The sequence below is a fragment of the Cornus florida genome, unplaced genomic scaffold (assembly GCF_030987335.1).
Source record: "Cornus florida cultivar Cherokee Brave unplaced genomic scaffold, ASM3098733v1 CherokeeBrave_3.0.0_Hap2_Chr10, whole genome shotgun sequence".
NCBI lineage: Eukaryota > Viridiplantae > Streptophyta > Magnoliopsida > Cornales > Cornaceae > Cornus > Cornus florida.
The window spans coordinates 87,168,366-87,182,641 of record NW_026775580.1 but is presented as its reverse complement, the minus strand read 5'-3'; the positions used below and the strand labels follow the sequence as shown (position 1 = coordinate 87,182,641).

Genomic DNA, 14,276 nt, shown 5'->3' with positions numbered 1-14,276 from the left:
GTCAAGTTTAATCAAATTATTCTTTATGTTATCAAATAATTGCAAAAAAACATTCTATCTAAGGGTCAAATAATTATTTCAGTAGTAAAAAAGCTTCAACAAATATTTTTTCAAATAGATAGAAAACCTCTTCTGCCATTAAAAGCTATTTTAAAATACGGTTTCCAAACATCAACACATAAGCCAAATGGGAGTGAAAACTTTTGCTTCTCTTTTACTTTTGTGTAAAAGCAGAAGCAAAGGCTACGCCAAACAGGCCCAAAAACTCCTTTCTAAATCTCAAGGAGAGAGTTTAAGGGTGTGTCAACGAGCAATTTTTAATTGTCTGGCAAGCAATAGAAACTTCTGCTAACTCTGCTTATTTCCATGGAAATTGTTTTTGCATTGAATTTTTCTCAAGAAACAAATGTTAACGAGTTATTTTTAATTGTCTAGTAAGCAATAGATACTTCTGCTAACTCTGCTTATTTCCATGGAAATTGTTTTTGCATTGAATTTTTCTCGAGAAACAAATGTTAATGTGTAGGCATAAAGGGAATATTGAAGCAAATTCAAAAGCCACAATAATGTTTCCATGCTTGGCTATCTATGATACATTCATTGTAACTATTTCCATGAAAAAAAGGTCTTTTATCTTTGTTGTTTTCTACTTGTTTATCTTTAATTTACTTGTTCATCTTTAATTTTTCTTGCTTGAGTAATTTTCTCTTTTCGCCTTATCCCTCAGTTTTATTTCACCTATATTTTTACCAATAATTTTTTTTACCTCCTCTTTATTTAAAAAAAAAAATCTATTTCCATGAAAAAGGGAGGGTTTAACTTACTTTTACTGTTAAAAGTTGTGAACACAAGAAAGTTTTTATCTTTTTTATAAAATGAATAATTTCAATAGGATAAAGAATTTCCATCACTTTTCTGTATTTCTATATATAATTGCTTTGAGCTGTTTCTTTGGCTTACTGAATTTTCATAGAATATGTTGGTTGTCATTACTGGATTTAACTAGCGTTTAAGAACTACCAAACGTCTTTTAGTTCTCCAACAAAAAGATTTAGAGGCTGAACAAAAACTAAACGTAGAAATGCTAAATGATCTTTATATGATACATTTCTTCACAGCTCGAGGTTGGTGAGGATCATACAAACAAGCTACGCTTGTTAATAATATTGCTTACCACTGGAGCATCTGCTATTCTCCTACTAAGTGCCATGATTTGGTATCTGCGGAAGAGAGTGCTTAAATCAAAGGTAACCTCTGCCAACTGTGAAAATTCACCATCTTTTACCATGATTCAAAGAGACTAATACTTAATTATTTGGACCTTTTGTGTTTTATTTTTCTTTTTGTTTCGTTTCCAGGAACGGGGACAGACAAAATCATTCAAAGTCTAAACTAGGAATTAGTATGACGGCTGTTGGAAGTAATAATGCTCCTAATTTGCAAGTATTTAGTCTTGGTGACATTGAAGTAGCAACAAACAAATTTTCATTTGAAAATAAGCTGGGAGAGGTGGATATGGCTCTGTATACAAGGTAAATATTTGATCTCCATATTTATGCAGAAGCCTCGAAAGATGCTCTACATTTTTTTAGATTAATAGTATCCTTAATTAACAATGGTACAAGTTTAAAATGTGTAGTTTGAGGAATAGGCAAAATTGAGTTAAAAAAGGTGTAGTTGATATTTAAGCGTGGAAAAGAAGTGATCTCATAATGGAAAAAGTAATCAGTGTATAGTCTCGGGTATGCTTCGTTGAGTGTTAGTTCTATCAAATTAACACTAGGCATACTAAAATAGCTAAATTTGTAAAATATACAAAATGTGTGATGTTTGTTTTGGCAGGGTACATTACAGAAGTGACTACAATTAGATAGGAAAAATCTCGGACTCCTATATCTCCAAGAATACTCGAGACTCACAGTAATTCATAGAGACCTGAAAGCTAGAAACATTTTATTGAACAGTGAGATGGAGCCTAAGATATCAAATTTTGGTATGGCTACGACTTTCCAAAGAAATGAATTTGAAGCAAACACAAGCCGAATTGTGGGAACATGGTAAGTAAAATCTCTCTCAATAACATCTCAAACGGCACATAACAATTTTAGGTACTTATTATTTTTGTTGTTTCATGCAATGCGGTGGTTATGTAAAACATGGTATATACTCCATTATAGCTTCGGTTTCTGGTTTTGCAAATCATCAGTTGCAAGCAGAATAACTGTCTACATGGTCTCCAAGAAAATTTAAACCTTTCAGATCATGTAAGTTACTCTGGAGACCTTAAAATGGGTAATGAATGCACTTCAAAATTTCTCTCCCCAAATCATATAGATTCACAATATTGTATTGTTTCAGACATATGAGCTCTGAAAGAAGGCAATGGGATGGAGTTTATGGATCCGTCACTGCACGATACACATTCTTCGTGTAAATTGATGAGATGCATGCATATAGGTATGTTATGCGTCCAGGAACATCCGACAGACCCACGTTGGAAGTTTCATACATGCTAAAAAATGAAACTCCGAAATGGCCTGCTTTTTCTATAAAAAATGATATATGGAAAATGAATCTGCATTGCTGCAAGAAACTTGGTCAATTAATCAGACTAACAATTACCCAAATGGTAGCGCGGTCAATTAATCAGACAACAATTACTTAAATGGTAGCGCCATAAACGTCATTCCTCTTTTTTGTACTGTCGTATATAGTTCATAAAAGATATTAATCAAATTTTTGCTTTAGTTTTCCTAACAAAACACTGTTAATAAAAGGGGATTAAAAACATTTATCGTCACAAGAAGTCACAAGAAGTAAAAGCCCAGTTCTTACTTCATATGAAGGGGGTTACCTTACTTCCATTACCAAACTAAAGAAATTCCATCGATGCATACAAAGGGTAAGAGACCCTTTTTACAAAGCCTTACAAATTAAAATGTATACTATATATATATATATATACATGTATATAAGCAAAAATGGTGCGGCTCAGATCTGCTTTTGATCAGGGCAAGAGTATATCCCACCGCCATGGCTGCAACAACAGTTGCCTGTGAGAGAAGAACCAAATCTCTCTCCCACAGACCCTCTGGTTTGCCCTGCCAACAAACGGATCCGATTCTCAATGCCAGTATGATCCACTCAGAACATATATCATCACAGCCTCTTATAATGATGATTGATGATGATGGAAGAAGAAGGATATATATATATACATACAAACATACATACATACACAAAGGGCTGTTGATTCTGTAGGAAATGAAATCATTGGATCTAGATGAACTTCCTTTTTTTGTAGGAGATCATCGTTTACAGAGAGGGGCAACCACCCTTGGAAACATCCCATCCCTCTGAACGAGCCTCATTCTTCTTTTTCCGAGTGCAAACCCTACCCTTACTCAAAATCAAGATTACACTTGATTTTATGATTTAGTTTGCAAAACAAGAATTACAGAGCTTGATTAGTTGATTTAGGAAAAAAAAATTAAAACAAAACCCATACATACAAGTTAGCAGTTGCAGAGAGAGAGAGAGAGTGAGAGGGGGGGCAAGTTTGAGAGTTGAGAGCCAGCGGCTTAAGCTTGTGAACGGCGAACCCGAACTGGAACAGCGGGCGATGGGAACCGAAAGATATGGGTTTTGATTTTTTGAACAATCTGAAATGATATGCCGATATGGGTTTTGATATAGGTAATAGATCAGATCAGACGAGATTGTGACACAACCATGGCTGCAACAACAGTTGCCCTTGAGAATACAAAAAGCATCTCACAGACCATCCGTGTCGCCCTGCCACGAAACGAGTCATCTTCTCGATGACTGATTTGCTCAGATATTTTTCATCACACCCTTTTGCATGTAACAAGCCACCACCACCACCACCGGTCCACAACCACGAGGACAATAAAATCCCACACGCACACACACAAGACATAGATACACACACACACATATATATATATACACAATCTCACTCAGAAAAGGGGTTTTCCCTTTGAGAGTGAGATTGTGAGAAGGGCTGTTGATTTTTAGATGAAATCATTGGCTCTGGTAATCAACCGGTTTCAGAGAGGGGCAACCACCCTCAGAAACATCCCATCTCTCTGAAGGAGCCTCATTCTTGAGCTAACCCTAGTTTTCCATCCAATCCCTCTATTTATATCGGCCCACCAAATTTATTTCCATTTTTACCCCTATTTACATCTTGCGGTTGGCTCAGTTGATGGTCATTTCCGTCTTTTAGAAGGCATCTCAAGTGTCAGAGGAATTGGGCAAGGCCCAAACTTTAGTAGCGGGTCCAATGATATTTGCGCTAGAAACCTTGGTAAATTATAAGAAGGAGCAATTAAACACACTAATAACCTGGTGGATCTTGCAATTTCTAGAAAAGAATTCACTGAATGGGTTTCTAATATATTTTGATGAAAGGAATTTAAAACAAAAAAATTTGTTTAGTGAGTAAATTTTTTAAAGCTCTTTTAATTATTAATATATTTTAACTTGACAATTATATTCTTAATAAACTATGAATAATAATAAAGAGTTGAATTGAAATGTTAAAAAAAAAAAAAAAAAAGGAAGGAAAGGAAAAAAAATATATAATTTAAGTGATTGAGTGAAATTGCTAATTGTTGGGGAAGAAATCAGCGCGGCCTGGTATGACACCGTTTTTCTACAAAGAAGAGAGTAGAAGATTGATAAATCTTGACGACGCCGGTGTGGTGTCTGCCAAGAGTTCTCCGACGATCAAGTTAGTCACCGGAGGTCTAAAAGAAAGGCAGGGATTTAATAGTCGTTTTTCGTCATACCTGATTGACTGGTGTCTCATTCTTATAGCCGCTCTCCCTCAGTTCGTTTGCGAGATTAGAAGAGATTAGTTTGTTGCCAGATTTGTTGGGGAGAAAATCTATCCCTTTGAACTTGAAATTGTACCGAGGTTATCCTTACCCGGTTGAACTACATCATCTTATCTCTTGTATAAATTCTCCTTATCATCAGTTGCCCCACATTCCCAAGCTTGCTCGTCTGGCTTTGGAAATGTAATTTTTTTTTTTTTTACCCTCGTGCATTATTCCCGCGGGTACAAATTTTTTTTACCCTCTGTCACTGTTTTCGAGGGTATTGTTCCCGCGCGTACCTTTTTTTTTTTTGATTTCTTTTCCGAGGTGAACGGTACATCGAGATACTCTTCCCAATGGTGGAATTAATACAGATACCAAATCAATGTTTTGTTTTGGAAGGGTATGGGTTCAAACCCAAGGTTAATGACTCTTAGTGATGTAAAGTTGGATTTTTCTTTTGAAAATCCAATATTCTATTTGTAGATTTTATGGGTTTCAGTCAACTCATCCTTTTGGCAAGGGAATAATTACAGGCTCACTCAGCTCGTCCCTTTAGTAAGAGAATTAATTTTTACGAGTTTCACTCAGCTCCTCCCTTTAGTAAGGGAATTAGGTTTTACGAGTTTCACTCAGTTCGTCCCTTTAGTAAGGGAACTGTTTTCATGAGCTTTGCTCGCCTAATCTTTTTAGTAAAGGAGCTTGGTTTTTTGTTAGCTTTCTGTAAAACATTACTACATAGGTAGGTAACTAAAAACATAATATTTTATTGCGTAAAAAATGAGGGTCATCTATCTCATTGGTGATGGTGACTTTATTGGAAAACAAAATAACATTTGAGCGTGCTATCCTCCATTTAAAATGATTAACTGTCATGCCCCCAGTCTTTATTTTGAGTGACTTGATAAGGCTAATTTCAACCGTGAGGCAATTTTTATCATGCTAGCCTTCTGAGCCGAGTTGGATTTATTATTCCAGGTCTACTTATCCAGAGATGATACTAATTTCCTCAATTGATTGCTGCCCCAGAAGGCGCTTATTAGGGTTTGTCCCTTCATTGGCAACGAACTTTTGTAAGTGACCCAATTGAATCAGATTTCAATCTAATTCTTAAAGTCAAAATAATCATTCGTAGTGTACCCATGATCTCGATAGAACTTGAAATACTTATCTCGAGATCTTTTCACTGGATCAGACTTCATCCTCTGTGACTATTTCAAAGACGCATCGTCTTGGATCTGTAAGAATATATGGTCAATTGACATATTCAAAGGAGTGTAGTCGGTATACTTATTTGAGTCCTTCTCATGATATGTCATATCGTTTTGGCTAAGAATGATCTCTTATATTTGGTATATTTTTCATCCCTGGCGCTAGGGGCTAACCTCTTCTTGTCCTCTCATTCATTTTCCTTCCGTGTATTCATGGCGTCTTCAGCGTTCATGTACTTCTGCTCTCTGATCAATAACTCTGCCATGTTGGTGGGAAGTTCTTTTGATAAGGAGAACAAGAATCTGGAGGTTTGGAGTCCTCATATGAAAGCAGTCAAAGCTACCTTGTCATCCACCTCTTCTACCAACAACATCTCAATGTTGAATCGGGTGATATATTCCCGAATCGACTCTCCCTTCTGTTGCTTCACAGTTAGCAGGTAGGTGGCTGGCCTCCTATGCCTCTAACCTGTAATGAAGTGGCTCACAAACTGCTTACTCAGTTCTTCGAAGGTGTCGATGGTTCTTGGCTTCAACTTGTTGAACCAAACTCTTGTCGATCCTTTAAGTGTCGTGGGAAAGGCTCGACACATGATTTCATCCAGCATAGCGTGTAAATACATAAGAGCTTGAAAGGTCTCCAGGTGATCGAGGGGATCTTTGGTCCCATCGAATCTTTCAAAAGAGGGCATCCTGAACTTGCTAGGCATGGGGCATTTCATAACGGTGAGGCTGAACGACAAGTTGGTCCTCTGCACTAGGTTATCTATGGCTGTAGGACCTTTCCATTTCATAGCCTGCATTACATTTTCTATTTTCACCTTGAGATTCTCGATCTGTAGGTCGAAATAGGTAACTTTCACTGTCTTCTCCTCAACACAGAAGGTTGTGCCTGTCTAAGGCTGGGGATTTCACGGAGGCGGATGAGGAGGTTCTTTGTGTCAGTTCACGACTTGGCTTTGTTCTGCCTCGAACTCGTGAGGAGGATCGTTATCTTGGTCCTCCCCATTTTCTCCCCTATCATTCATAGTGAGAGGATATGGGTTGGACAATTCTTGTTGAGGTGGTGGTCCTGCTGGGATAAGATGTTGTAGGATTGCTGCATTTTGCTGGATCAACTGGTCCATACCCTGATTCAGAGTTTGGACCTGTAGTTCCAACGCTGTAAGCCGTTCCTGGTCGTTTGGGACATCTGGGTGTTCACTCGACCCTTTTCTTTGACTGGATCCCTACAACGATTTTTTTTCTCCAGTTACCATACCAGACCGCAAATGCATATACCTAACAAAGTAATTTATTGATTTAAGAGAATCATCGTTTCCCACAGACGGCGCCAATTGTTGGGGAAGAAATTCGTGCGGTCCGGTACGACACCGTTTTCCTGCAAAGAAGAGAGTAGAAGATCGATAAATCTTGACGACACTGGTGTGGAGCCTGCCAAGAGCTCTCTGACAATCAAGTCAGTCATCGGAGGTCTAAAAGAAAGTAAATGATTTAATAATCGTTTTTCGTCATACCCGATTGATTGGTAGGAAAAATTCTTATAGCCGTTCTTCCTTAGTTTGTTTGCGAGATCAGAGGAGGTTCGTTTGTTGCCAGATTTTTTGGGGAGATGATCTACCCCTTTGAACTTAAAATTGTGCCGAGGTTATCCTTACCGAGTTGAACCATGTCATCTTATCTCTTGTTTAAATTCTCCTTATCAGTAATGATGCAACAACGATTAATTAGCATAGTGAAGATCTAGGTATACAAATTTAACCCAATCTACATGGTAGAATTTTTTTCCCCCTTAACCACATGATAAAGGTTGAAATAGATGGAAAAAGAAAAGAAAAGAAAAATAAAACGAAAGAGAGAGATGACAGCAAAAATATTCCATTTTTATTTTTATTTATAACTATAAATCACTTTAATAGCGGAACGGGTAGCCTTCAAAAAAGAAAAAAAAAAAATTATATATATATATATGTGTGTGTGTGTGTGTGTGTATATATATATATATAGAAAGAAAAATTATTTTGAATTCTACATAGGATTGAATTTTGGATCAGAATTCATAAATCTTGGAACTCTTCAGACTATGAAGTCAAATAGGAGTCAATAATATTTTTTCCTACTACTCTTTAATCTTTTTGTTCTTCCTTTGTTGAATTATTTTTTAAAAATATTATTTTCAATAAAGTTATGTGAAATTTTGCTCAGCATTATTTTTTTTTATTTTTTGGGTAGAGAACGAAGGAAAAAGATGATATAAAAAATAAAAATATAATAAATAAAAAATAAAAATAACTTTTCAAAAAAAAAAAAAAAAGATGATACAAAAATAGAAAGATAAAAGTTTGCAATGAAATTTAGAAATGAAAATAGGTTAAATAATGGACAATATATGAATTTTTTATTTATTACTTAAAAAATTGTGTAACTTGCGGGAAGTCGATTAGGAAGCATGTTTTATTGGTTTTGGTCAATCGGACTTCTAAATCACTAAGACTTTTTAAAAATGCATTTTTAGAAATTTTACCAAACGCTCTTTATTATTTGCAAATGACTTTTTAAGCTTAGAAGTCCGTTTTGAAGTTACAGAAAGCCCAGCCAAATAGGCCTTAAAAGAACACATCTGCAAGCCATCTACTTTTTGTTCCAAAGGCCCATTTTGTAACTCCCCAGCTTTTTAAGCTTAGAAGTCTGTTTTGAGGCTACAGAAAGCCCAGCCAAACAGGCCTTAAAAGAACACATCTGCAAGCCATCTACTTTCTGTTCCAAAAGCCCATTTTGTAACTCCCCAACTTCACTCCCAAATTTAACCATATATATGTGTGTGTGTGTGTATGTGTGTATATATATATATATATATATTTATATATGTATATTTGTTTTTTGGATAACTAATGCTATGGTGATTAGGTAAATGTGTAAAGGGGTCTTTTATTGAAGAATCCCAGTTACTCCATCTAAATTTTTTTTGAATTTGGCGTTGGAACTTGGAATCAATTAATTGTCTACAAAGACCACTTCAAAATCATTCTACTTTTCTCCTATGTTTACAAGCAACGTTGTAGTTCCATTGTCACGTCCCAAATCCCACGACTCGGGTCGCGAAAAAAAGGAAGGAAAATAAATATAAAAATAAATAAATAAATAGATTCACTTGAGAAAATAAATAATTAATTGGAGAAAAATCGGTGTCATTTACCATATAAACAGCAACAACAACAACAACAACAACAATAATAATAATAAATTTTAAGGAAAATAATTTTTTGAAGGTTGGCAAAACAGTAGGCGTGAAATTAAAATGACAAATTGGCACATATGGCCAACAAGCTAGGTGAGTTGGACGATCTGCCAGTATGGAAAACATTGCCAGCCCCAAAATCCATTCCTAAATATAAATGGGAAAATAAACAAGGTATAAAATAATGCAGTATGAATGTAAATGTTATATATATATATATATATATCAGACCAAACATATTCATGGGGACAAGTTAGTACATGACTTTAATTAAAGGACCTATAATAAATTTAGATACATGGAAGCCACGATCACGATCCACTTGTGATTAAATTCATATCTAATAAATTATTTACATTAATCTAATTAAGTGCACCCGTGTTTACATACATCATATAGTGATTGTTTTAATTCCACCACAAGTCTAAAAATTTAATTTCAAGGTTATTAAATAGAAAATGGTACATATATAATCCAAGTAGAAATTATGGCCTCCATGGCCTCATTAAAACCATAAGGTGAGAAATAATGTTATGGGATTACATGAATTGAGATAAGAGAGGAAATTCCATAAGAACTCCAAAGATGGATGTGTGAGTTCCTAAGTCATTTTCCCCTTCCAACAGAATATTACAAACATGTATCATCAAATACATTATCCAAATACACCATGAGTTACAATACAAGTCTAAAAGTAAGCTACACAATGCATGTTACAATTATCACAAGTAGCTCAAAAATGTTGTCAATATCCCAATCAAGCTAGGGATGAGGAACCTCCTCTAGTGCAATGCCCTTTCCTGAAAAATATAAGAATCAACGGGGTGAGCAACGAATTGTTTCGTAAGAACGTCTTATGAATATAAACTAGGTTTCTCAAAATTCTATAAACATTGCATGGCCATACAATACAAGGAACATACTCCCTAACGTCTAGTCTCAAGGGAACCTAAATAGGATCATCCTAATCTAGCATAAATAATATTTATTCATTCATCAAGACAAGCATAAATAATATAGTGTAATGTACATAAATACACAAGTTGCAATAACACATAAATGTCAACTTGAAAATAAAAGTCGAAATCAATTAATGGGATAACTCGGAACACACCCACACTCCCGGTCACATAGCCATGCTATGCACCTAAATAAAAATAATTGTTTTTGGATTAAAAGTCTACCAGAAACTAACCGATTGACCAATATAAAGTGGGGAAACTCATGTTTCACCCGCGAGCGCCAAGCCCTCACATTCTCAAAGTAACAACCCCTGAGTATCTCCTAAAATCAACAAACAAATCCACAAAATAATTCATATACCATGATATGCCCAAATTGTACTTCACATGTGCACATAAATTATACTAATCACACAATCCATGTCCTATGGTCTAAGTCACTATAATGGCATACTCTTTGATTAATGTCAACAAATTGGGTATTTTTAAGTCATGTGATTTCATATTGTTATTATATCAAGTTTCAAGTATGTAAAAGTTTAATGTCATTAAAAGTTTAATGTCATTATAAAAATGTACATATTCAAAGTTAACCCTTACAAAATAACAAATATATAAAAATCCATGAACAACCACAAAATGTAAGACACTTTAATTACAAGTAATTGCACACACTAAAATCTAACACTTTAATAAATATCAATAATATAAAAAATGGAACAAATAGTATGTTACACATGAAAATTATCATAAAAACTCGATAAAACATTATGACATGTAATTAAATCATTATATAAGCTTTCTAATTCAACCCACACACACAAGTGTATGCATAACTCACACAATGGTCATAAAATTCCAAGAACTCCTAGGTTATAAGCACAATACACCCCTACCTCAAGCTAGGAGCAAACCTTAGCTACTCCAAAGGAAAAATGTGCTCCAAATCTGAAATTGATTGAGGGGTTTTGTTCCTCTCGTAGTCCCCGTCAACTTCCCTTCTATGCAAGCTCAAAATCTCAAAGGTTGGAGGTGAAATGGTTGAAGTAAAATGAACAAGAAAAGAATGGGAGAGAGAAGAGAAAGTGTCGGTGGAGTGGAAGAATGAGAGGGTTTGGTTTGTCTTTCATTCTCTCTCTCTATACAAACACACATATACATGTCACACACATCCTCATCCACATATATCTCATCCACTAGTCAATCTAGGCCCCATAACATAACAAAATGAAATAAAAAAAATGTATATAAAAAGAAAAAAAAAAAAAAAAACTTGGTCATCACATCCATAACTTATACTACTAGGTTTGAAAAAATTACCGTTATTACTTTGACTTATTCTGACATTTAGTACATGTGAGAACGACATATTGATACTCCTAAAGTTTTCTTATCGACAAATTTATTGACTAAATTTATTAAATGATGAATTTCTCATTTTCTGCTATAGAAAACAATACAATATATTATCATAATATAAGTAAATTATTAACTTTTCACATTCCAAGTCATTTTAGACAACGAGTGAATGGGTTTAGGAAATTTGTCCAAACATCAGGAAATGTGTGTAATTTCTGTACAAGTATAGATACGTACAAAGTCAATTGGGATGTGGGCTAAGGAAGACCAGGCCCAAAGCTAATCAAAAGCACTGGGCTGAATATTAAGCCCACAAAATAGCATTAAAGTATTAAACCGAAGGACCGTTAGACTCAACCTCTGTTGCTCGTCAGAGTTGCCACTAATTTTCGAATCCGGTGGACCACAAGTGGTGCTCACTGCTCAGCTTGCTCCTGTGTCGGAGCAGCTTAGAAAGAGATGTCCGGAGGGCCAACGAAGAAGGATGGAAGGTCTCAGTTGTGTCGAACTCTCCTAGCCGAAGCTGAATTTTTCATTGATGAGGGGCGTAACCTCTCTTTGATTGAGCCTGTGATTCTTGATAGAACCATATTCCTCTGAAGATTCTTCTATTATTCTCTTTCCGAGTTTGTTGACAGAGTTGCTGTTGTTCTTGGGTTTCCCTAGTGATGCGACATCCAGCCAATAAGGTCTGCCCCAATTGTGTTTGCAAAAAGTTCCAAATGGGCCGAACAAGTGCGACGGGGTTTCTGTAGAGGAGAGACAGAGGCTGCAGACATTTGGAATATGGAGGTACGTAGGCCATGGCTTTGCTGTCTAATATTGGAAGTCCGTTCTACAAAAACTGACAAACAAAATTTTGAAATGTTCTCTACTTTTCGAAGTAATCTGAAAAGTTAAAAACGTATATAAAAATTGAATCAAAATCGGTTATAAGATTCAAAGTTCTTGACTTTGCAAATACAAGGGATTTTATTGCATTAAAGTTAGTGTTAGTTTCTCCTTTGTCAGCTCAATTTGATTAATCAAATCATCTGATTCGGATATTATGTTGAGTAGCTGGTCCATTTGTGCTAAACATATTGGAAGTCGAACAAATCACCATAACGCTAATGAGGCAAGTGCGACCGGCCGGTCACACTTAAGTCGGGCCGATGGCACTTGTTCTTGTCATAAGCACTGCACTGAGTCCGATTGGTCGCCCTAGGTGACAACCCCAACCATAAACAAGTGGCCGATTAAAGAGTGATGGGTTGCGCGCCAGAGTCTATATTAAACTCAAGAGATTGGACGTCAACTATCCCTTTTATGGTTGATTTAGGCGATTGTGCAGAAGAGATAATAGGAACAACTTTCTACTAAGTTCTTACTTCCTTGATGTAAGGACTTGAAGGTAAAAAATATTAGAATGATAATAAAATAATGTGGGATGTAAATGAATTGAAATGAAAACTGCATAAAGGAAAATGGTTATAAAGAAATTGCATGGCTTGAAAATAAAATGGTTCCTTTATTTATAGTAAGTTCAACCCAACCTCTTTTTCTAATTCTTTGCTGCAGTATCTTCTTTCCTTGATCTTCTTTACTTTTTGAATTTGATTTGAGTCAAACCTTTGGTGAGCCAGGTCCTCTGCAGGTTTCTTCAAATATCATTCTTTTTCATTAGGACCTCAGTTGCTGAGATTGAGTTACCTTCCTCATACGTTGACTTGCTTCTTTGATTTACTCAAACCCCAATCCTTAAATATACGTGTTACCATTTACTGCCGCATGTGGTTCCCTAAGTGGCCAATTCCCATGGCTTCACATCATGGTCACCTGTTGCTACTTAATTCGACCACATGAAGTAAAAAATGTTTCCTTGACATTAAAGAATAGACTGAAGAATTACCCAGCCAATAGTTTTGACTGAATTGAGAATAGTGCCCATTCAACTTAATCCAGCTAGCTTTTAAAGGTTTGGACTGTGTAAAATAGTGAGGAGAATAAGTGCAGTTGAAAATGTTTGAAGCATAGTTTTACGTCCAAAATGAACTTTTTTTCAAGACCTAACAGTATGATTACCCTCTTCTCCCTCCTGTTTCTTCTTTTCCAGCTTCCATACTCAGCTTCTGGAACACTCACATGGATTAAAGCTGGTTACTGGTATTCTGGTAGCGAATTCCCTACCACTGATATAATTTCAAGTCTCTTCACTCACCTTATATGTGCTTATGCAGGCCTCAACTCTTCCACATACCAACTCTCCATCTCTGCTTCAGACGACAACTACTTCTCCACCTTCACCGACACCATCAAGCAAAAGAATCCGTCAGTCGTAACCCTTTTATCCATTGGTGGTGGACTAGCCAACTCTTCACTCTATTCTTCAATGATCAGCCAATCTTCTTCTAGGCAGTCTTTCATTCAGTCTTCAATAATAACAGCAAGATTCTATGGGTTTCATGGCCTAGACTTTTGTTGGGTTTCGCTGAGTACTGAATCTGACATGGCCAATATGGCCATCCTTCTTGATGAGTGGCGAATCGCTATAGAATCCGAGTCAAGAAACTTTCGTAGGTCGCAACATATTCTAACAATGGCTGTTCACTACTCACCATATCTTGGTGATTCGGTTAGTTTTCCAATTGAGGCTATGTGGAGGAACTAAGATTGGGTACAT

The 14,276-nt window shown here is 35.9% G+C and overlaps 1 protein-coding gene and 1 long non-coding RNA gene across 2 annotated transcripts; one reads left to right on the top strand and one right to left on the bottom strand.

Moving 5' to 3' along the window:
- Window positions 1–9,766: 9,766 nt before the first annotated feature.
- On the bottom strand, window positions 9,767–11,536 carry LOC132278665 (uncharacterized). Its single transcript, XR_009471101.1, has 2 exons — window positions 11,152–11,536; window positions 9,767–10,093 (listed from the first exon to the last, which is right to left on the bottom strand). It is a non-coding gene; the product is annotated as an uncharacterized LOC132278665 (long non-coding RNA).
- A 537-nt stretch (window positions 11,537–12,073) lies between these two features.
- Window positions 12,074–14,264, top strand: LOC132278066 (class V chitinase-like). Its single transcript, XM_059779893.1, has 3 exons — window positions 12,074–12,184; window positions 12,296–12,406; window positions 13,710–14,264. Exons 1-3 carry the CDS (start codon window positions 12,074–12,076, stop codon window positions 14,262–14,264), a joined length of 777 nt encoding a protein of 258 aa, XP_059635876.1.
- Window positions 14,265–14,276: the final 12 nt, after the last annotated feature.